Source organism: Hypomesus nipponensis, chromosome 11 (assembly GCF_054491055.1).
Source record: "Hypomesus nipponensis isolate SF chromosome 11, ASM5449105v1, whole genome shotgun sequence".
Taxonomy (NCBI): domain Eukaryota; kingdom Metazoa; phylum Chordata; class Actinopteri; order Osmeriformes; family Osmeridae; genus Hypomesus; species Hypomesus nipponensis.
Window position 1 is genome coordinate 20785217 of NC_140371.1, and position 22135 is coordinate 20807351.

The 22135-nt window shown below is 49.0% G+C and overlaps 1 protein-coding gene across 1 annotated transcript; it reads right to left on the reverse strand.

Moving 5' to 3' along the window:
* Positions 1-1670: 1670 nt before the first annotated feature.
* On the reverse strand, positions 1671-21717 carry LOC146268608 (protein FAM53B-like). Its single transcript, XM_084710021.1, is given in 6 exon segments — positions 1671-2806; positions 2809-3078; positions 10357-11192; positions 12395-12449; positions 13509-13743; positions 21596-21717. Coding segments are annotated over 5 exon segments (1332 nt in total). The 5' UTR covers positions 13587-13743; positions 21596-21717; the 3' UTR covers positions 1671-2713.
* Between the last annotated feature and the right edge of the window lie 418 nt (positions 21718-22135).

Genomic DNA, 22135 nt, shown 5'->3' on the forward strand with positions numbered 1-22135 from the left:
CTGGCCCTTCCCCTCTCCACATCCACAACCTCAGCCACAATACCCCGCTATTTATAGACTCAGGACACGCGAGAGAGCCAGAGCTTGGTAAGAGAGGGAGAGAGAGAGCCCAAGCTTGGTAAGAGAGGGAGAGAGAGAGCCCAAGCTTGGTAAGAGAGGGAGAGAGAGAGCCAGAGCTTGGTAAGAGAGGGAGAGAGAGAGCCCAAGCTTGGTAAGAGAGGGAGAGAGAGAGCCAGAGCTTGGTAAGAGAGGGAGAGAGAGAGCCCAAGCTTGGTAAGAGAGGGAGAGAGAGAGCCCAAGCTTGGTTTACCAAGAGTCTTTCAATCCCCCTTTCCACTTGGCTTACCACTGCTCAAGACAGGAATTGTGCGTGTGTGTGCGTGTAATCATCTGAACTTTGGGTCAGTGCGACATGTTGATATGCGACGTGATGTTGTGTTTCCAGTCTATTGTGTGGGAGAGAAGTGCTTCTGTGAACTGGTTTGTTGTTTTCAGCAGTCAGGGCTGCCTGGCTTCCCTTTCCTTAATTTCTCGCTTACTCTTTCATCCGTCCCTGAGCTAAGCTCCACCCTCAGCTGGTCCAGTCTTTCTGCTGCTGCTTGGACAGATGGGACATTTTATACACAGATGTGATGTGACATTAAATAGTTCAACAACAACAACAACAATCAAGTAATCGAGCCCCTACATTTAGTATAAAATGTTTTTGTTCATGCTTTTTTGGACAGTGAAGGTATGAGGTAGACATGAATGGGCAATGGAGAGAGGGGGAGAGAGAGAGAGAGACAGAGAGAGAGAGAGAGAGAGAGAGAGAGAGAGAGAGACAGAGAGAGAGAGAGAGAGAGAGAGAGAGAGAGTAACACATGCATGGACTGGCCAAGGTCGGGTGACCACTACCATGAGATACACACAGTGGCGAGCCACCACCATATCCCCCAACATTTATAAACCAAACGACCACACGATCCCTTCATCTGGCTGCAGGAACACCCCAGGGCCACCTCAACATGCAAAAACAACACTATCCAGTCGTACGACTTCATAGCTGAACTACGGCGCTGCCATTATGAGTCTGCGGCTCCCTCAAGCTTGTACAGACACAGGCCACATGGCAGGATATCCCCAGGCCAGGCCAACAGCCCCACCCTTCCCGGTTGATGTGTCTTCCAACCCAGAAGAAGAGTTCTTCATCCTGATGTCACTTCCTCTCCCCCACCCCCCTACCCTCGAGGCGAGGTCACCACAGCCACCATGCCGGCTGCAGACCCAGCAGGATATTCTGTGTCTAGACTTCCTGTTTGGTGTCCCAGGGCGATGTGACGACATCTCAGGACGCACGGATGTTTACTTTAGAGGCCGAAGCCATCAGGAGGCATAAACAGCTGACGGGGTAAAAACCCCGAGATTAAATGACTCGATAAACAAACAGTTACAGAACATCAGAAGCACATTTATATCAGCCACACAATGAGGGGGGGATGAATCCGAGTTTGTTAGCGATGCAGTGGTTTATGGATGGAAGTGTGTGGGTTAGTGCTACTGCAAAGCACTCAATGCTACCAGGAAACGTCCCACCTATTCCCATGATGGTATAAACAATAGTTAGAGGTTTAGCATTTTCAAACAGAGTTCACATTTAATTGTATTGTTCCAATCAAAAGACCACAGGATGTAGTTTTGCATATTTATTTGTCTATTCTGTTACGACAAGGCCCCATTTCTGATCCTTCACAAACAGATCATAAAAAAACGAACACTTAGAAAAATATACATTGATATTAGAACTGAAAACTTGAAATTCAGTGTTTGTCCAAATATATACTTTGATTATTAAAAACTATTAAGGAGTTCAGAGAGTTGTTGCTTCGAGCCAGACAGGTGAAACTAAAATCCCATTGGTTACAAGATGGTGTGTTACTTTCTGACCCCTGTTAAAGCTTATTTACATTCAGGGTGGCTGACTGTGTGAATGAAACACTTGGATGGTTCTACTTTGTGCCTACTGAGAGCAGGAGAAGAAATAAATGAGTTTGAGGACAACTGAATGATATGCCTCTCGTTCTGCTGTCTGTCTGTCTGTGTCTGTCTGTCTTTCCCACGTTCTCCCTGTCCTGCTACTAAGGCTACAGTTACAGTATTAAAACCATACGCTGAGTTCCTTTCCTTACGTCCATGGAGACGATGATGTGTGGAGGAAAAGGGCTAGGGGTTGTAGAGGTTTGATTAAGACGAGTCCTCACCTCCTCCGCTTCTGAGTGAGGTTGTACTTGTGTGGCATCGAGGCGTTGTCAGACACGCCTTCGAAAAAAGGCAACAGTGTATCAAGAGAGGTTGAATCACTCCTTCAGGATCTCTCAAGAGGACTACCTCATCCCCATGGCTTGTCCTTCAATGCCCTCCCATGCTGGCATGCGCGCGCACACACACACACACACACACACACACACGCACGCACACACACGCTCAGGTACGTCTATCCAACATAATTTGAAATATCCGCTCAGTTCCACGCCGATTTTAATCAGAAATATTTAAGTGTTCCTTCCTCTCCCTCTCTCTTCTGATGCACGCATTTTTATCGTAGTCATATTCAAGTCAAGTGTCCTTCTCCTCGCTCCTCTATTTCATAAAGTTCTAGAATATTCTGCCCTTCATAAAGTTCTAGAATATTTCCCGCAATGCGAAACGCCTCCAAATAACTGTGGGGTTCAGTTCAGTTCTTCTCGATCTGGTCGATGTCCAGCTCTCCTCCCAGCTGGTAAATGTCTTTCCCTGTCCCACAGTCCCCCCTCCAGAGAGGACTCCTGTCCCCCCTGGCCCCCCCCCGACCCCCCCTGGAGAACCAGGCCGGGAGTCCCCACTGCACAGGGAGTCGCTATCTAGCTCCTCGTACGAGGAGTCCTCCTCCTCCTCCCCACAGGCTTCCTGTTCTGTTTCCCTGCCCAGGTCGGACACAGAGGCGAAGTCTGCGTCTGATTGGCTGAAGCTCCAGGAGGAGGGCGGGGAAAGGCTTGATTGGTAGCTGTCAGACCTGGGGCAGATCCAAGGGCAGCTCAGACTGTGGAACGTTGGAAGTTTCTGTTTGAACAGAAGAAGAAAAAGAATGCCGGTCAGCATGACTTCCATCATGTTGATATTCCTAATATCTAAATCTAATAGACTTAATGAAGCCATAAAATTATGTGCAAGGCTTGTTGAGGGAAACTGCAGAACAGCATGTGGGAATGTGACTCATGTTTCTCTGGAAAGGCTAACTTAATCTAACCTTCGCCCACAAACACACGCACACACACAAATTCTTATGTGAAAGGTTGCTCACAACCTGAACTGGATGATGAGAAAAACGCGAAAGGACACACCAATAATAAGATTAGTTGGAAACTACAGGATGTTCCCATTTACCTTCCCATTTACCTTCTGCCTGTCCTCACACCAGAAAGAAGCCCCCCCCCCCCCAGGATCACTGGTCATGTTTATTCAAATTCATCTTTCTGCATGTGCGTCGTGCGCTGAGTTTGGCTGGTCACACTGGCTCCTCACTTTGATTCTGTTTCTAAATCAGAGTACCTGTTGTCAATCATGCTGTGAAAGTACTGTCATGCAGACAACAGTCACAATACCTTTTACATTATAGGACTGTGTATGTGAGACAGAGAGAGAGAGAGAGAGAGAGAGAGACAGAGAGAGTCACAGAGAGAGAGACTGTGGCATAGACACAGAGAAAGGAGAGAAAGGAGAGACAGAAAGAGAGAGCGACAGAGAGAGAATGTGTGTGGGAGGAGTCACACAGCAGGCAGACGTCATGAGCCCCGGAGAGAGGACAGATGACTCTTGAAGCTGCTCCCAGTTGACCCAGGTGTGACCTCCCCACAGCGAACAGGGATCTGCTGTGCTGGGCTGTGTTGTGCTGGGCTCTGCTGTGCTGGGATCTGCTGTGCTGGGCTATGTTGTGCTGTACTGTGCTGTGCTGTGCAGTGCAGTGCTGTGTTGTGTTGTGCTGGGCCCTGCTGTGCTGTGTTGTGTTGTGCTGTGCTGTGCTGTGCTGTGCTGTGCTGTGCTGTGCTGTGTTGTGTTGTGCTGGGCTTTGCTTTGCTGTGCTCTGCTGTGCTGTGTTGTGCTGGGCTCTGCTGTGCTGTGTTGTGCTGTGCTGTGTTGTGTTGTGTTGTGCTGGGCTCTGCTGTGCTCTGCTGTGCTGTGTTGTGCTGGGCTCTGCTGTGCTGTGTTGTGTTGTGCTGTGCTGTGTTGTGTTGTGCTGGGCTCTGCTGTGCTGTGTTGTGTTGTGTTGTGCTGTGCAGTGTTGTGTTGTGCTGGGCTCTGTTGTGCTGGGCTGTGCAGTGCTGTGCTGTGCTGTGCTGTGCTCTGCTGTGCAGTGCTGTGCAGTGCTCTGCTGTGCAGTGCTGTGCCAACCACCAACTGACAACCCAAGCTCCAGAGGACCGCTTGGCAACAACAGTCTGACTAACTGTCTGACAGGGAAGTGAGAGGGAAGTGAGGAGAGACACAGACATATATATATATAGAGAGAGAGACACAGACATAGAGATAGAGAGAGAGAGAGAGAGAGAACAGGGTGTAAATGTGCTTGGTTGTTAACCAACAACCTCAACCTCTCAAACACATGCCCTCCTGTAACACTCTCAGCAGGACCAGCATCCAGTTTTAACTCAGCTTCTAATAAAAACACGTGTAAGGAGCTGGTTGCTCTTACAATCAAATACAATCAAAAACATACACCGGTGTATCCCTGTCAGACCCCTACTCATGCTAATGCTCAGTGTGTGTGTTTCCAGCTTGTGTGTTTCCAGCTTGTGTGTTTCCAGTGTGTGTGTTTCCAGCTTGTGTGTTTCCAGCTTGTGTGTTTCCATCCTGAGCTGCTTAATTTCAGTAAACGTCCTCGTGGTCTTCCTTCCCTGAAGAACTAAGACGTGACTGACCAGGGACCACCGTAGCAGCGAGGGGGCCGTGAGGGGGCAGTGAGGGGGCAGTGAGGGGGCAGTGAGGGGCAGTGAGGGGCAGTGAGGGGGCAGTGAGGGGGCAGTGAGGGGGCAGTGAGGGGCCGTGAGGGGCCAGTGAGGGGGAAGTGAGTGGCAGTGAGGGGGCCGTGAGGGGGCAGTGAGGGGGCCGTGAGGGGGCAGTGAGGGGGCAGTGAGGGGGCAGTGAGGGGCCGTGAGGGGCCAGTGAGGGGGAAGTGAGTGGCAGTGAGGGGGCCGTGAGGGGGCAGTGAGGGGGCCGTGAGGGGGCAGTGAGGGGGCAGTGAGGGGGCAGTGAGGGGGCAGTGAGGGGGCCGTGAGGGGCAGTGAGGGGGCAGTGAGGGGGCCGTGAGGGGCCAGTGGTGGCAGTGAGGGGGCAGTGAGGGGGCAGTGAGGGGGCAGTGAGGGGCCAGTGGTGGCAGTGAGGGGGCAGTGAGGGGGCCGTGAGTGGGCAGTGAGGGGGCAGTGAGGGGGCTGTGAGGGGGCTGTGAGGGGGCAGTGAGGGGGCAGTGAGGGGGCAGTGAGCATGCTCAGTCCCTCTCCCGTCTGAGCATGCTCAGTCCCTCTCTCGTCTGAGCATGCTCAGTCCCTCTCCCGTCTGAGCATGCTCAGTCCCTCTCTCGTCTGAGAAGTAGCTCAGATTTAAAGATGGAATCTAAAGAAAAAGAATGTTTCCAAAAGATACAAGAACGTACCTGAAGCACGAGGTAGACAAGCAGGAGGGGCAACTCTGTGGTTACCCCCCCCAGAGGGTTACCCCCCCCAGAGGGTTACCCCCCCCAGAGACTGAGGGGGTTTCTGAGGCCCAAGGCCTCCCTCCACCACCCCCCCATCTGCAGGCAGTAACCCCCCCCCCCCAACACACACCCAATTCCCCAGGGGAGACGAGAGAAAAGGGGGGGGATGGTCGATGAAGAGATTGGGAAAAGGGAGAGGCTAGTTTACAATATGCTTCCTATTAAATCCTCAGGAGGTTAAGATCGGGGTTGAGATGAAAAATAACACTCTTGTAGGTTGGCTTTTAGTTTGAGTACACAACCCTTGAGAAAGATTGACGATGTGACACAGTCAGTACCGGGGTGAACAGAACAAAATGGCAGCCAGTCTGCCAGAGGTCTGTGTTTCCTTTTACTAGATCCATGTCGAAGTATGGTCACATAACAAGGGGGCTGGCTGGAAGCAGTTTACTGTATGTGTGAGAGAGGGAAGGGAAAAGAGAGGAAGTCGATGTTAACCCCTTCCTGGTAGGGAGACCACAAAACAACAGCTTCTCTTCATTGTGTGTCTGTGTGTGTGTGTGTGCGTGTGTGTGTGTGTGTGTGTGTGTGTGTTTGTGACTGGATGTGCGTCTTCCTGTCATTTATGCAAAATCTGTTTTGCTATTTGAACATTCACCGTGCAGCAGTACAGGGAACGTGGAGACTATTAGACAGTATAGTATACAGTATATTCCAGCACGACATACATGAATCTATCCATCCATCAGTGTACACAGTGTCTATGCCTATGTGGTGTTGTGCAGGGAGACAACAGCATAACTAGAGGCTTCCCTTTTCTTTTACTCACCCCTCCCTCCCACAGTCCCTCCCTCCTCCCCCTCTCTCCCTCCCCCCTCTCTTTCTCTCCCTCCCCCCTCTCTTTCTCTCCCTCTCCCTCTCCCTCCCTCCCTCCCTCCCTCCCTCCCTCCCTCCCTCCCTCCCTCCCTCCCTCCCTCCCTCCCTCCCTCCCTCCCTCCCTCCCTCCCTCCCTCCCTCCCTCTCCCTCTCCCTCTCCCTTCCCTCCCCCCCCCCCTCTCTCCCTCCACCCACCCACAAGCATGCTCAGCCAGCAGCTCAGCAGCTCAGCTATGCTCATCAGCCATCTTCAGAATGGAACGCGGGAGACAAATGGGGGGAGAGGAAGACAGGAGGGAAGAGGAGGACAGGAGGGGAGCGGAGGACAGGGGGACCTGAGGGGGAGGGAAAGAGGTGGAGGGTCCCCCCCCACACACACACACACCTCCCCCCACAACTTTACGAGGCTGAAGCAGCCAGGAAGAAGATATTAATACACCAGAGCAGAATCTGTGTGTCTGCCAGCCCTCGACGCAGTGGAGTAGGGAGAAATAAATACCCCCTCTTATACCCTGCAATTTCTCTCCGACACACACACGCACACAAACACACACACACACACACACACACACACACACACACACACACACACACACAGTCATTACTGAGGCTGAACGGTCCCCCAATTAGTTTTTTAGCCCGCTACTCAAATCTCAAGTCAAAAACGTTTTCCTGGCCGGACAAGGTCAGCGAGCTGGAGAGGAACACTTCCAGGGAAGAGGACAGCAGATCTCATACTGGACTAGGTCCGCTCGTGTGACACAGCAAACCGCAGCGGTCCAACACACCACTTCCTGCCCAGAGCTAGCCTCGTCAAACAAACATGCAAACATAAACAAACTTATCAGACAAACATGTTGTTATGTAAAAGATGTCCAAGCAGGAAGGGAATATGGAAGGATGTTCAGATAAAGCACACGGCACATTGGACACACCAAAATCCCCAACTGTGGCTGTTCTTGTAGTCCATTAGCATGACATACATTCACAGAACTCCCAGCCTTCATTGCTGCATAGCCACCAGTCCCAGACTCCAACTCTTCTGATGAGCTCCGGTCCTGCCCAGCTCTGGAATGACTCCTAAAGGGTAAACCCAAGCCACATCACTCGCATGTTCAGCAACATGCTCCAATTACACAGAACTTCCTCCAGGCAAAGCCTTCCCCTGACAGTCTTCCCCAGGCAAAAGGAATGTTTCTGCATGATGAACTTAGTGCACTCCACTCCAGGAAGCAGTAGGCCTGCTGTGAGCAGTGTGCCTGACCATTCATGCCCAGACATGTCTGGGTGTGAACCTGTGTGGGTACGACTCTCCTCCATCTCTGCATTCATCATGTGTGGGCGAGGCCCACTGTTTCGACTCGCTAGTGGAGAAGAGTTCAATCTGCTTTCTCAGAACAAGACATATGTTCCCTGCCAGTGGCACCTGGCATTCTAGAATGATCTTTCTGGTTGCCTGCTCCACATGAGACAGCCGCAGAAATAATGAGGGAACCACATTCTCAGGCAATTAAGCTTTTAACGACCGAGTGTTTTTGACGGAGGTGGGTAGGAATTGATATTTTGTATTTTGAGATTCTCCAAGTTCCTAATGTCTCCTGGCACAGATCTTCCAGACTCAGGTCACGGGGTGGAACAGCAGTTGTGTCTCTCTTCGACCCCACACATCGCTCTGCACGACCGCAATACCCAGAATGCAGTGCTGCGCGTCGTACAGGCTGTTTAAGTGTGACTACAGGGGTCTTGTTACTCGTCATCGTATCCTGCTCTGTGCCTTCTACAGACAAACAGCAGAGATGAAACCACTCAAAGTCTATACGCAAGTTTCATTAAGCATAGCTGACATTGTGTGCTGCGCAATGTAGCTCTGTGAGAAAGTGCTGTGTGTGTGTGTGTGTGTGACTAAGCGCATGTGGCAGCTTCCGTGTCAAGGCCGTGTGCAGGAGTGTGTGGGCCAAACGCAGACAGGTTGTTGGTGGGAGTCAGGTGGCTAAGCGGTTAGGGAATCGGGCTAGTAATCAGAAGGTTGCTGGTTCGATTCCCGGACGTGTTAAATGACGTTGTGTCGGGGCAAATGGCAAGGCACTTCACCCTACTTGCCTCAGGGGGAAATGTCCCTGTACTTACTGTGAGTCGCTCTGGATAAGAGCGTCTGATAAATGACTCAATGTAAATGTAATGTAAAATGTTAGTGTGTGTGTGAGACGGAGAGACAGATACCCCTGGTCTGACCCACGCCGCCTCACACACACACACACAACACTTACTGCCAAAGGCAATCGAGCAATGCCAACCTTAAACACAAACAAAGCTGGGGGAGGAAAAAAACGGTTGTAAAGAGACGACAGGACAACAAAAGCCTGCTCCCTCCCTATTCAAACCTGCCTGCCTCTTCTCCAAAGAACCAGCCTGTGAACTATGGAGGTGTGCTGCATTCCTGACTCTATAGGTCAGGTGTGTGTGTGTGTGTGTGGGGGGGGGGGGGAGTATAATGAACATGTGTTCAGTTTTCTCCTCTCTCTTAGCGTCTGGCAGGGGCAGAGGAAACAAGCTAGGCCTCATTACCACAACACTTGTTGATCCAGCCCTGGCAAGACCTTGAGGACCTGACCAGCAACACAAATCTGTGGGGGAGAGAGAGAGGGAGGGAGGGAGAGAGAGAGAGAGAGAGAGAGAGAGAGAGAGAGAGAGAGAGAGAGAGAGAGAGAGAGAGAGAGAGGGAGAGAGAGAGTGAGAGGGAGAGAAGCGGAGAGAGAGAGAGGGGGAGAGAGAGCAAGAGTGAGATCGAGGGAGGGAGGGAGAGAGCAAGAGGGAGATCGAGGGAGGGAGCAAGAGGGAAAAAGAGAGGATAAAAGCTTGAGGGCTTCTCCTAAAAGTGGCCAGAATCTCTTTGGTTGTTCACTCAATAGCTCTCCAGTGAGTCTCCACAGAGAGGAACATCCAACTACCCCCCCCACAGTGAGTCTCCACAGAGAGGAACATCCAGCTCGATCCCCCTCCCTCAGTCCTGTAGACCCTGTATCTAGATCTCACAGCTATACATGTCAGCCTCAACAAGATCTTAATATAATAGGACTAATAGAGTTCCGAATCCTTCGACCGTCCCTGGACAGCATACAGGTCCTAACCTGCTCCCTCCACCTCAGCGTCCTGTGGTCAGTGACCCCTGCCCTGTTGGCCGGCCGGCCGTCTGTCAGAGATGAAGGGTGGGGATAGGAACCACCGATGAGGGTTCAACCTTTGGATCAGCTGTTTACCCAACAGTCAATGAAATGATAACCTGAGGCAGCCAGAGTGTGACGGTGTGCACCGTGACCGAGCAGCAGGAATGCTCTCGCACGTTCGCACACACACACACACACGCACGGCCTGCAAAAAAAACCACTTAGTTGTGTAGTCGTGTACTCCTAACCAGCAACCCAGAAAACCAAATTCGGCTTGATTTAACCTGGTGCCAGATCAAACTGTAGGAGCGAGTTTGAGTTAGAAGAGCTATTGAACTCTGCTCATGGAAGAACAGAGAGCTAATTGTCTGGGTGATTTTGTTTTGGCCCTGGCTTAACCCAATATGCTAGGGTAGGCACCAAGGAATCAGGCTGTTCTAGGACAAACTCACGGCAGATTATTTCTTTAATCACAGGAAAATCAAGCCTAAGCTCTTTGAAATTGCTGGAGTCAGATTGGAGTTCTCAAAATGTGATCTCCTCTCCTGTGTGTGAGTGTGTGTATGCATGTGTATGTGTGTGTGTGTGTGTGTCATCTCCTCTACTAACCTGCGTCATCTTGGCCAGGTCCAGGGAGGGTCTTGGTTCCTGAGGGTCCTCTGCTCTCCTGCGTTTCATCCCAATCTTCTTCTCGTTGAGGACACAGGGCTGTGACATGCTCCTGGAGAGACCCCCTGCCCCCGCCGGCCTTTGCCCACCTCGCCTCACCATCTCTGGGGTTGAGGCCGGGGAGCTGGCCCCCGGGGCGTCCCCGGCACGGGGCTCCAGCAGGCTGATGTGCTCGTGGGACTGCGACAGAGGGCGTAGGGAGAGCTGCTGGTGGGATTGAGAGGGGGAGCGGGGCAGGGCGGTGAACAGGGGGGGCAGGTGTGGGCTGAAACAAGGCAGCTCCAGAGGCCTGTCTGTGGGGCTGCTGGAGTGAGAAGGCAGGCTGAAGCTGGAGCTGCGCTGCATGGCAGGAAAATGGCCGCCAGAGATCCCAGCGAGCACACCCCCCCCTCCGGGGTATCTCTGGACGCTGCCCCCACTGTAGCACCGCCTCTTCTCCACCTCCATCCACACCCGCGACCCCTGCGGTCGCCACGACGACCGGCACCGTCCGAACTCGTCGGAGAGAGAGAGGGAGCGGCAATGGCGCTTGCTGGGGGGCGCCGTGGTGCTGGCGTGGGGGAGGGAGGGCGGAGCGCCCAGCTTGGCGTCGCCCAGGTTGAGCTCGTGGATCAGGCTGGTGATGGCGGAGGCAGTGCCCGGTCCCTCCCGACCCCAGCTCCTCCTCTGGTACCCGGGCAGAGCGTCCCACAGGCTGTCCAGGCTGGCGCTGGCCTGGCAGGGGGCCCCCCGCTGGATGGCACAGCCTCGGCCCAGGTCCAGCCACACGTCCGCCTCTGAAACACAGGAGGGGCAGACCAGAGCGTCAGACTCTGGGAGGATGGATGACGCAGAACGACGGGCTCAGATCTGTCGTCTCCAGCATGGACTGTTCTAGAGGGGGTCGCATGATGATTTAGAGGGAAACGATAACTTTAACGATAACTGGTTCAACGTGCAGCACGACTAGTGATTGACACTTCGTTAGCCGTTTGCGAGGCGCGCACATACACACACACACGTCACAGAAGCTTGGACGTGGTGAGCTATGAGAAGCCCAGGACCAGAAGTGCTTACAGGGAAGTATGGTTTGACCCACGGTGATGACAGCTCCATATCAGACACAGCTTTTTAAGGGTCCAGAACTCTACTGTGTGTAAGAGCCAGACACAGCCTGGAGTGATGCCAGCCCATTCACACCACCTCTCCTCTCCTCTGACAAGCGCACTGTGAAGCTACACTGCTATAGTCCATTGAGGAAGAATGTGTTCCTCAGTCTGTCAGACATGTTGATTAGAGGATTTAGGGCAGGGTATCCACTTGTGGTGTCAACATGAACAAAATATGATTCAACCGTTCAAAGGTTTAACTCATTTGAAGAACTAGACTTACTCTGGACATTCAGATCCTTGGAAACACTTTTCCCTCAACAGTTAATTACTTCAAAAGTGTCAATAAGTGTACAAAAACAACATCACAGAGTAGCTGTCACCATATAATCGTGTCCAAACTGCCTAGTAATTAATTGTAACTACAAAGTTGTTAATCTTGTTGAAGGCATCGCTATGCAATTCCACAATAGCAGACTAAAAACATTTGACTAAATCCTGTCTTACACAACACCCTTGGCAACACAACACCCTTGGCAACACAACACCCTGCCACAAACTGCTTCCAGGGCAGCGCACGGACGCCAGAACGAGGCAGGTGCACGTCGTGCATGAGAGAGGAACGAGTGACGTGTGGAGAGAGAGGGAAGTGAGAGGGAGAGAGAAAGACAGAGACACAGAATGAGGTAAACAAAAGACAGTTATGGAGGAGATACGCTGGGCAACACAACTATTATGGTCTGTAGGGGCCATTGCCAGAGAACAGAGTGGTTTGGAATAACCTCTGTAAATAATACTAGCTGGAGAGGGTGGGGGTCCGATCTCCCATCACTGGGACCTGGGGCCCCTGGAGGAGGGTGGAGGAGGGTGGAGGAGGCAGAGGTACTCACCCACAGCCCCACAGGAGATGAGAGTGGTCCCTCGACTCATGTTGTGGACCTGGTGCTGAGCAGTAACAGATGCAGGGACAGACAGAGACAGGGGGAGGGGGGGGCAGAGAGAGAGAGCGTAAGGGCCTGTATCTCAGATAAGTGTCAATACATAACTCTGGCCTGACGCACAAAGAGCTTGGTGTTCACACACACACACACACCCTCACACACACACACACACACACCCAAACATCTAGTGTTCTAATCCCTTTAACTGTGACGCCTGGCATCTCTTTGCTGTTTTCAGAGAAAGCAAGCAAACAAAAAAGGGGGCAAACTCATTAAGTTTTACAGCAAGTCATCCTAAGTTCATCGCCATAACAAACGCAACAACGTACACACTAGGAGCTATAACATTTTAAACTGCTCTTAATTGGCACAATTTCAGTGAGGAACATTTTCGTCTGACTGCCCGATTCAAAACTAAGCCCTTTTATGCCATTAACGGCACAGGGAAAATTGCATAGCAGGTAAGAGGACCAGGGGTCAGTCAACCACCCAAATAAAGTAAATCCTCGATCACCAGTTTGGTTCCAAAAACTACAAAAGGTAGTATTGTGGAGTTTCCAAGACTGGACCCTGGGCTAATTATGCTCCAATGTCTGCCAAGCCAGGCAACTGTATGGATTTCTACATCCCTCCGATTACCTCAAATGAGCATCTGGCTAACTCCTGAAACTCTAACACAAAATCAGCCTAAATATGTATTCCCGTCACTCTCTTACCATGACTATGTCCTCATGGTTTGACAGCAGATGCATGGGAAAAGCGACGTAATTGCCTTCACGTGGATACGAACTCAAGTCATCGCTGACGTGTTTGCGTAAACTGAGGGCTTATCGCAACGGACTGAGTTCAAATTCGGCCTAAGTTCAAACCCGGCCTGCTGCATGTCTTCCCCTCTCTCTCCATCCCTGTCTTTCCTGTCACACTTCACTTACAAACTGTCAAATAAAGCATACAAATGTTTATAGCAAAAACAAACAAATAAGTATAGGGAGCGGTACTTTCCTACGGTCAGCTAGCTCGCTACCTAAAGTCGCTAAAGTCGCTAAAGTGAAGGTTCTCTCACCAGAAGCAGTTCACAGTCCTCGGACCTCACATCGACCCCCTTCTTCGTCTCCAGTGTTTTTGAGAAGATGATCACCATGGTAACGCGCAGCTCCGCTCCAGTGATTTCCAGTGCAGAGGAAGTGCTGCCATAACGAAGGTCAGCAGAGGGGCTGAAAGGGCTTCGGAAGTCCCGCCTCCCATCTGCAGCGGACCCTGCGGCGGTCTGGGAAGATCTCGCACTCGTCAGCCAATCCCTGCGCAGGAACAAAGACGGTGAGCGTTAATGAGCCTGCAGCATGCAAGCGTTGACACCTATGGTTGACACCTGTATCGTGTTGACAGTGGTGTTAGGTCCAACGGTGGAAAAGCTCATAGTGGAAAAGTGTACTCATGTTGGGTTAAAAACATATGTGCACCAGTAGACTTATCAGTTTTTTTTCTGGTATGCTGAAAAGGCAGACACATAAACCAACACATATAAATACTTACAAGCACGCACGTGTGCGCACGCAAATGCACACACACACACCATACTTGTCAGCTTCCTGTGGTTACCATGAGAACGACTTGGCCCAATTAGCAGATAAAACAGGAAAATCACTATGGCCTCGGCAGTGACTACAAACAAAAGCTTCAAATACAATATCTGCTTCCTAAAACGCATAATAGGACACATCGAAACAAGCGCAAACACACTTCTCGCTAGGACCGTGATGGACAGGTTATGAAGTCCACTAAACCAAAGCAGGCTAATAAAAACACAGAAGATTCTGTTCCTCTCACTCTGCTCTCTTCCAACATGCCCTCTCGTCAGTGGTCTCGTGTCTTCATGGAGCCTCCTAATGTTTCATGTGGGCTAGTCCTAACCAACAGCCAGCATATGACTCCCATTATCTCCATTTATGCCTGCAAGCCAGTGGAGCAGGACAGGGCCTCCGCGTGCTAGAGGGCCGAACGAGGCAGGGGAGGGTGAACACTCCTCTTTATCAGACTCCCAGATTATATTACTGATTAAATGTGACAAGGAGGCACGGATAAAACAACACAGAGTTGAAGTGAACTGCAGTGTGTAGGAGTGTGTGTGTGTGTGTGTGTGTATGAGTGTGTGTGTATGAGTGTGTGTGCATGTGTGTATGAGTGTGTGTGTGTGTGTATGAGTGTGTGTGTGTGTATTTGTGTATGAGTGTGTGTGTGCATGTGTGTATGAGTGTGTGTGTGCATGTGTGTATGAGTGTGTGTGTGCATGTGTGTATGAGTGTGTGTGTGTGTGTGGGAGTGTGTGTGTGTAGGAGTTGGGGTTGTGGGGCTAAACTATGAGGAATATGACCACAGAGTTGTACGGACCAAAAGGCTATCGACGCGTTTCAGTTGCACATCCTGAACTCCATTCCTGTAATCCCTCACTCGTTCCGTCGTCTTTCCAGTCTGAGAAAATTACACTGCGCAGGCGTCCCACTGGCTTGGGTTAGGGGAAAAAAGAAACATACTTAAACTGCAATAATAATTTGATTATAAATCCCCTGGAGGAGTGGAAGCTAAATGTGATCTGTGTCCATAGGGGCCTTACTCTCCCAGTAATGTTAACCAGCCAGGGCCTGGCTAGACCTCAGCGCAGGGTGATTCCAGGGAAGAGCACTTGAAAGGCCAGTGCTGATGACCTGGGCTCCACGCCCAGGATGAAATCTGCACAGGCAAACAGTTGGACGCCTTAGAGGTCCATGAGTTCCTGTGGTAGGGTGCTGGCTGTCCACCGTGATTGGTTACGGGATACAGGAAGTGGGAGGTGGAGGTCTGTTGTCCTAGACTTGATAGGTGGCTTTTGATTGGATGCAGTGGTTTTGCTCCCTGGTTATTATAATGTAAGCAAACAAATTATCCAAATAAATGTATTTATTGGTACCTAATCAGCATGAATCCTTTGACAGTGTACAGTTTTGTATGGCATGGGGCTTGATAGATGAAGAGGGGTAATGAATAGCCAGCTCTAGATTAAGAAGACATAAACATGCATGTTTTATAGCCATCCACGAAAGAGGCACTTCACAGCTGACTATTACTGGTCAGACCTTTGGGTTGAAGGGACTGAAATAGCGTTCGTTCATCCATCCTAATGACCAGGGACATGTTTCCATTACCGTGCGGACAGAAATATTGAGTCGTTTTCTTCCACTATGGTGCAAGTCTCAGTAGTCTTGTGGGGGCATTCCACGGTTAATAGTCAGCCAGGCATCTCTCGTGATCTGAGGACAAGATCGTAAAATTGGGCTGGAGAGGTCAAGACATACCAAGTCTGCCTCTGGCCATCACCCCAGCACCCACTGGCTGGTCGCTTTGTTCAATAACACAAAAACATGCAATAAGATCTGCAGAAGAGAACCACAAACAAAGAAACAGGTTTCATTGAATATTCCATCAAACAGAGGTCCTTCGTCGGTGTGGTTAAGTTGGCCTCGTTTGAGGATTCTCAGTTAGGTTTCTGTAACAACCGAGACTGTGAATTTCCCCAAAAACTGTCAGGCTATATGGGTCTTATTTATCACTCAAAGAGTCGCTTTAACATAACCTACTGTAGACCTGTGGTAAAGGGAAGACTGATTATTTTGAAAGACACATCCCCTTCTAGAGAACAATGTGAAAATAGAAACTCGGTAGAACAGACTCATCTACTGCATCTAAAACAAGTCCCCCACATGATAACAAGCACGTGCACACACACACACACACACACACACACACACACACACACACACACACACTTCCCCCCTTCACTGTTTCTATGCATGTGTCTTTTCCTGCGGTCAAAAGTCAGCTGCACTTTATAAGTCACTGTGAGGCGACAGTTAATATGCAGTCTCTGTGTACCAAACATATCCAGTCCCTCTCCAGAACCAGGAGGAAGTGAGGTCATGGCTGACACATCCCAGCAATTTCACATCCGCATTTTTTATTTAGCAGTAGCTAAACATGTGTCGATAGTGCATTATGAACATGTGGAAAAACCTGTTGGTTACTTGGTGTTTCCTGATCTCCACAAATCTTCAAGATCAGTCAATCGCAATACACTTCCTGCTTCTGGTCCATCATCTGACAGGTTTTTCAGCACAATCTTACGTAAACAGGTATGCTTATGTTCTAAAAGGGTAGTCATGGCAACCTGGTGGCTGTGACACATGCACAACAGCTGGTGATGTGGAAAGCACAACCTATGGACTTGGACGTAGTAAAGATCTACACAAAGTCTAGACACCTCATCACTTCCTTATCTCTGGGTTATAAAAGCTCAAGTTGGAGAGGTAACGTTGAACGCATGAATGATCAACCCAGTGCTGATACATGGCAAGGCCCTACTACAGCAGCTTTAATCAACCCCCCCCCCCCCCGATTTGCAATCAGTTCCTGTCATTCCAGTCCTAATCTTCTCATGATCCAACTGGACCAGAACCAGGTGTTAAGACAGTTTTAGAGTTGAGAAGGCAGCGTATAGGGCCCCATGCCCCTTGAAACGACCCCTTGCATGTCAAGAGGCTTCTTTCTCCACATCAGGTACCACACTAATTATACCCCCCCCCTTCTTCCCCCCCACACCTCCCCTCCTTTGCTCCCCTACTCCTCCCTCCCTCCCACCCCACCTCCCTCCCCACCTCCCTCCCCACCCCACCTCCCTCCCCTCCCCACCTCCCTCCCCTCCCCACCTCCCCTCCCCACCTCCCTCCCCACCCCCTCCCCACCTCCCTCCCCACCTCCCTCCACACCTCCCTCCCCACCTCCCTCCCCACCTCCCTCCCCACCCCCTCCCCACCTCCCTCCCCACCCCCCTCCCCACCTCCCTCCCCACCTCCCTCCCCTCCCCTGGCCTGCTCCATACACACTAGCCAGGCCCTAATCCATCAGGGCTAGGTTACACAAGAGCCTCCAGGCCTGTCTGTGATGGTTCTCCCCCAAGCACAGCACTGTGGAAGGGACCTGCCCTACGGCCTGGGAGTAGGTGACGTTATACAGACGGCCACTTCCAATCCAACACCCAACGTCTCAAGTATAGCACTGCGAGGAAGTTGCGTAACACCTTTCGTCTGAGTTGGGGGGGGGGGGGGGGTAAGTTGGTGGGATGAGGAGGGAGAGCGTGAGAGAAACACAATGTACTTGTGTCATGTAAGAAGGGATGATGAAAGCAATTATGAGTCTCGGTTTCTGATGACAAGAGGTGAGATTCAGCTTTCCAGACAAACAATGATGATTGTTTGTGTAGCGCTAAGCTGTCTCTAGGAAGCATGGTCTGGGTGAGATGAAGGCATCTACTGATGTCATGAGAAACCTAGAAACCCACCCAGAAGCTGACTGTTGAGCACTGCGATGGACATTACGCATGTGTAAATATACTATGGATATTATGCATGTTCAGCAGACATGCCACACAAAGCAAACGTTGCTTTCGTTTTTTTTGTGAGGGATCAGACACTAGACAATGAATACTAAGGCTACGTAAACCCTGTATGATTCAGATGAGGAGATGTGCAGTGTGGTTATGGAGAAGGAATCGGGGGGGGGGGAGCAATTGAGAAATTAAGGAGAATGACTTCCTTTGTCATTCATAACAGGAGTCTTATGACATTGTATGACGATAAGACGAGGTAATTTCAGACGCCTTCAACACACACAACAAAATCCGCCCTCGTGCATTCAACACGAAAACATGCATATCCATGACTACGGAAAGAGATTGTGGTTTGTTTTTGCCTAACAAATCAATGCAGGTGCTTTCCTTTAAATAGATAACCCCCAGTGTCTGAGACGTCCTCCCAGGGGAACACCGCTGACACAACGTGAGGGTGGTGTTCTTCCCCTCAGACATCACTGCACCAACACCCTCTCTCATACAAGCTGTTACCCCTGCAATTCCCAGAAAACACAAACTCAAACTGTACAGTCAATCATACACGTTCGCTCCACCATGGGGATGTTCCAACCTTTGATAAGTAACTTTGACAGTTTTTTAATTTACATCTTTTTGTTTGTTGTAACCAAGTATGTTGGCAAATCTTTGCAACCAAGGCTGTGGATTCAGCCAAAAGGATAATATAATGACCTTTCAGTCACCTGAACAGGTATAATCCTGGAAGATTGATATTTTTTGCATATTCATTGTCTGGCAGCTAATGTTGAATTCTGGAAACAATAAACATCCATGGAAAACGTATACATTTTCATGTTAAACAAATAAGTAGGACCTGAACCCACAACATGACCTGACTGTTTGCCAAAAACATAAGGAATCCAACATAGTCCTCTGAAAAAAATGTGTCCAAACAAAAATGGCAGCCCTTCCCAGAATGCCTTTCTTCTCCTGTCCAGATCAGGCCAGGGGCAGGGGCTGGGGTTGAGAAGGGTTGCTCTGGTGTCTGTGCAAATGCCTTTCTTCTCCTTCTCACTAGTAGGTCTTGGGTTTGTGGGTGTCAAGAAAGACGTCTTACAAACGCATCATCATACCGAGGGTGGAATACTCACAGCAACACTCAAACCTCAGGGAACAAACATCAGCACTGTTTGTTTGGAGTTCTGCTGCCAGGCTTGGGACGCTCAGCGCAGCGGAGGCGGAAGCAGAGCAGTTATGACGAGAGGTCACACAAGAAATGATCGTCGTTAAAATGAGTTGTGAGTAGCACATAGGCACACACAGGCATGGCTAACAATCCTCTTTTTTTCTGGAAGCTTTGCATAACTCCTTGGGCACGAGAGAGAGAGAGAGAGAGAGAGAGAGAGAGAGAGAGAGAGAGAGAGAGAGAGAGAGAGAGAGAGAGAGAGAGAGAGAGAGAGAAGAGAGAGAGAGAGAGAGTCTAGACAGAAAGAGAATGGGCCACAGCCCCGCACACAGGCACCCAGCTGCCCGCTCAGAGAATGAAGCTCTAATAGGGCCTTTTGCCTCGCACACAAAAGCCTTGCAAATGTGGACGTCTTAAGCTCACAGTGCAGCATAGAGTGATCCCCCTTTAAAAACTAACTCCCTTTAATGGCCTCCATAAATTACTGCTATGCCATGTCCAAAACAAGTCCCTTTTGTCATCATATCGTCTGTTCTATCTATCTGAGGAAATCCAGTATAACTTGACTGCTGATTCTAACGTGAAATTCTACTTTCATGAACAGGAAAAAAACATGTATGTACTTGCACAGCAACATGTCTTACAATGCCTCAAGAACATGAATGAAAGTTATCCATGTGCAAGCAATCAAAATATAATTATGATAATTAAAATATATAAAAGACCACTTTTTATTATGTGACCATTTTGGAAATCAGATGCCTACCAAATCCCTTGCTCAGAGTCATCGGACAGAGTTTATGAGCATGAGTTTAGATCATTTTAATCTATATGAACTATTCAAAAACATGTCCAATAGGCCTTACCCTCTAAAACATACTGTAGGGTATAGCTAAGTGCTTATAATTAGATATTTGGGGTAGAGATCAAATCTTAGCTTAACTTTCTCCTTGTCGCTTGCTGAACTGATTTTCCAAGTCTCCAAGGAAGTTAATAACTGTCTCGTAACCTGCAACTATAATGGAAGTAAACTACATTCACAAACTACTAATTCACAAACCTCTATGTCTGTCTCTGACTCAGTAAATGACCTCATGAGTACAACTGTGTTAGGAAAGAGAGGATTGAAAATTACACTAACAACTTCCAGAGTATTTCAGTTAAGATTTTCTGGTACAAAACCAGTTTTTCCAGGTATTCTCTTAATGATGTTATGAAAAGATAAACCATCTCCTCTACACCATGCCCAGAAGGGAAACAACAAGGTTTCATAAATATATCAAAAATGTGTTAATAACAACGTTCAAATGAAAGTGAAAGTCATGAAAACATTTGTGTCAAACTAGTCATCAGGCTGTACAATCATCATGCTTAGTGTGTGTGTGCGTGTGTGCGTGTATAAACTCCTAAATCTCTATCAAAACACATTACCCACCACCTTAAACCTTGCTCCAAAATATTCTAACAATACACCTTTCTCCTGCCAGCTTTCCAATTGGCCTAATCTCACTCACTGCTAATGTTGCTTAGAGAGCACAAACAATGTTGGCTGCTCTAACTTTAAATGAGAGCAAGACCATGCTCTTCAGAGCTAAGGAACTATTCTCAAAAGTCTATGGCTTGCAGAAACACAAACTAAGTGACTCATATCGAAACATCCTGAAACTGAAGAGCCGTCACAGCAGAACTACGACGAAATATTATAATAACAGATGGGGCTCATAAAGATGAAAGGTTAAACATTGCAAATAAGATCGACGTGTGTGAGGGATGCGTGTGTGTGTGTGTGTGATGCGTGTGAGTGTGTGCGTGGGGGATGCAGCTCAGAGTTCATAACCGTGTAGTTAGATAATAAAACCACACCGGCCTCAAACACTAATACCGGTACCTGAAACAGTCAGCCACACGTTAGTAAACATGACCAGGATATGCAAAAGCTCAATTCATATTTTCCTTGTTCAGTAAAAACTGAACTCACTTTGCGAAAAGTGTAAAAGATAAAAGAGGCAACGAACTTTAAGTGGAGGATGGATGCGTATCAGCTGCACGCAAACGAGCAGGGTTAAGAGAGGCGTTGTAGACTTGTCCCAGTGGCCAAACACACCGCGGCAGACAAAGCAAATAATATCTCAGTTAAACTAAATATTCCTTAAGGCTCATTATCATTAGCTGCTATTGTAGAGTAGGCTAATGTGCAAGCTTGAATGGAAGGTTTGCGTAACAGCACTGCCCAACAGAACATTGTCGTGGTCTGATGTAGATGCTGTGAGTGTGCCAAGCAACTTCAAGCAATCCACATGGAGTTATAAACTTAAGTTAGCGTATCTTCAGTATAAAGACGCGTGAGCCTATTCCTCAAAAGCTTTTACAGTGTACGACTGTCACGACACTTTGGCGAGTATCAAGATCAACTACAAATCAGCAATATAAATACCCTTCAGTTCAACTTCGTCTGTTCAATTTCCATCAAAGCTGCCCAAGATAAGGACTATATAAGTGTCCCTTATCTAGGCTATATAAGTGTCGCCTAAACATTGATATTGACAAACTTATATTAATAGACTGTTACCTGGCCAGCAGAATCTACTGAAGTTAAGTCATCTTCAATTTCAACAACAAAGGATGACAAATACAGATCACGTCCACACATGCGACTCGGAAAGTGTAACTCTAGGCAATGCTCAAACTACTGCTCCCAGTGCAATTCAGCTTCAACATTGTAACATTATCCGCGTTCAGCCAAACCATAGGTTACTCACTCATGGGGGTGGTGCGTCCAAAAACATTTTTATTTTCCCTTCGGGAACTAAGAAAAACTTACAATCATACAGTATTTTACCATTCTTGCTATGTTTAAATTCGTTATCTAAAATGATATACTTGGAATATAGTTGCTCCTTAAGTATCCAAAACTCACTTAACTCCCCAATTCTCAAAGTGGTATCGCCCATGTAATTTTCCTAAATAAAACAACTGTTAACAGCATTCACATCAACATTGCAGAAGGTATCAACCTCAATGGATGATGTTGTAAAGCCTAAATGTACGGTTGTGTAAATTCGCTTTCTGCTTACACATTTTATAATCCTAACGTCTCACATCTCTTCAG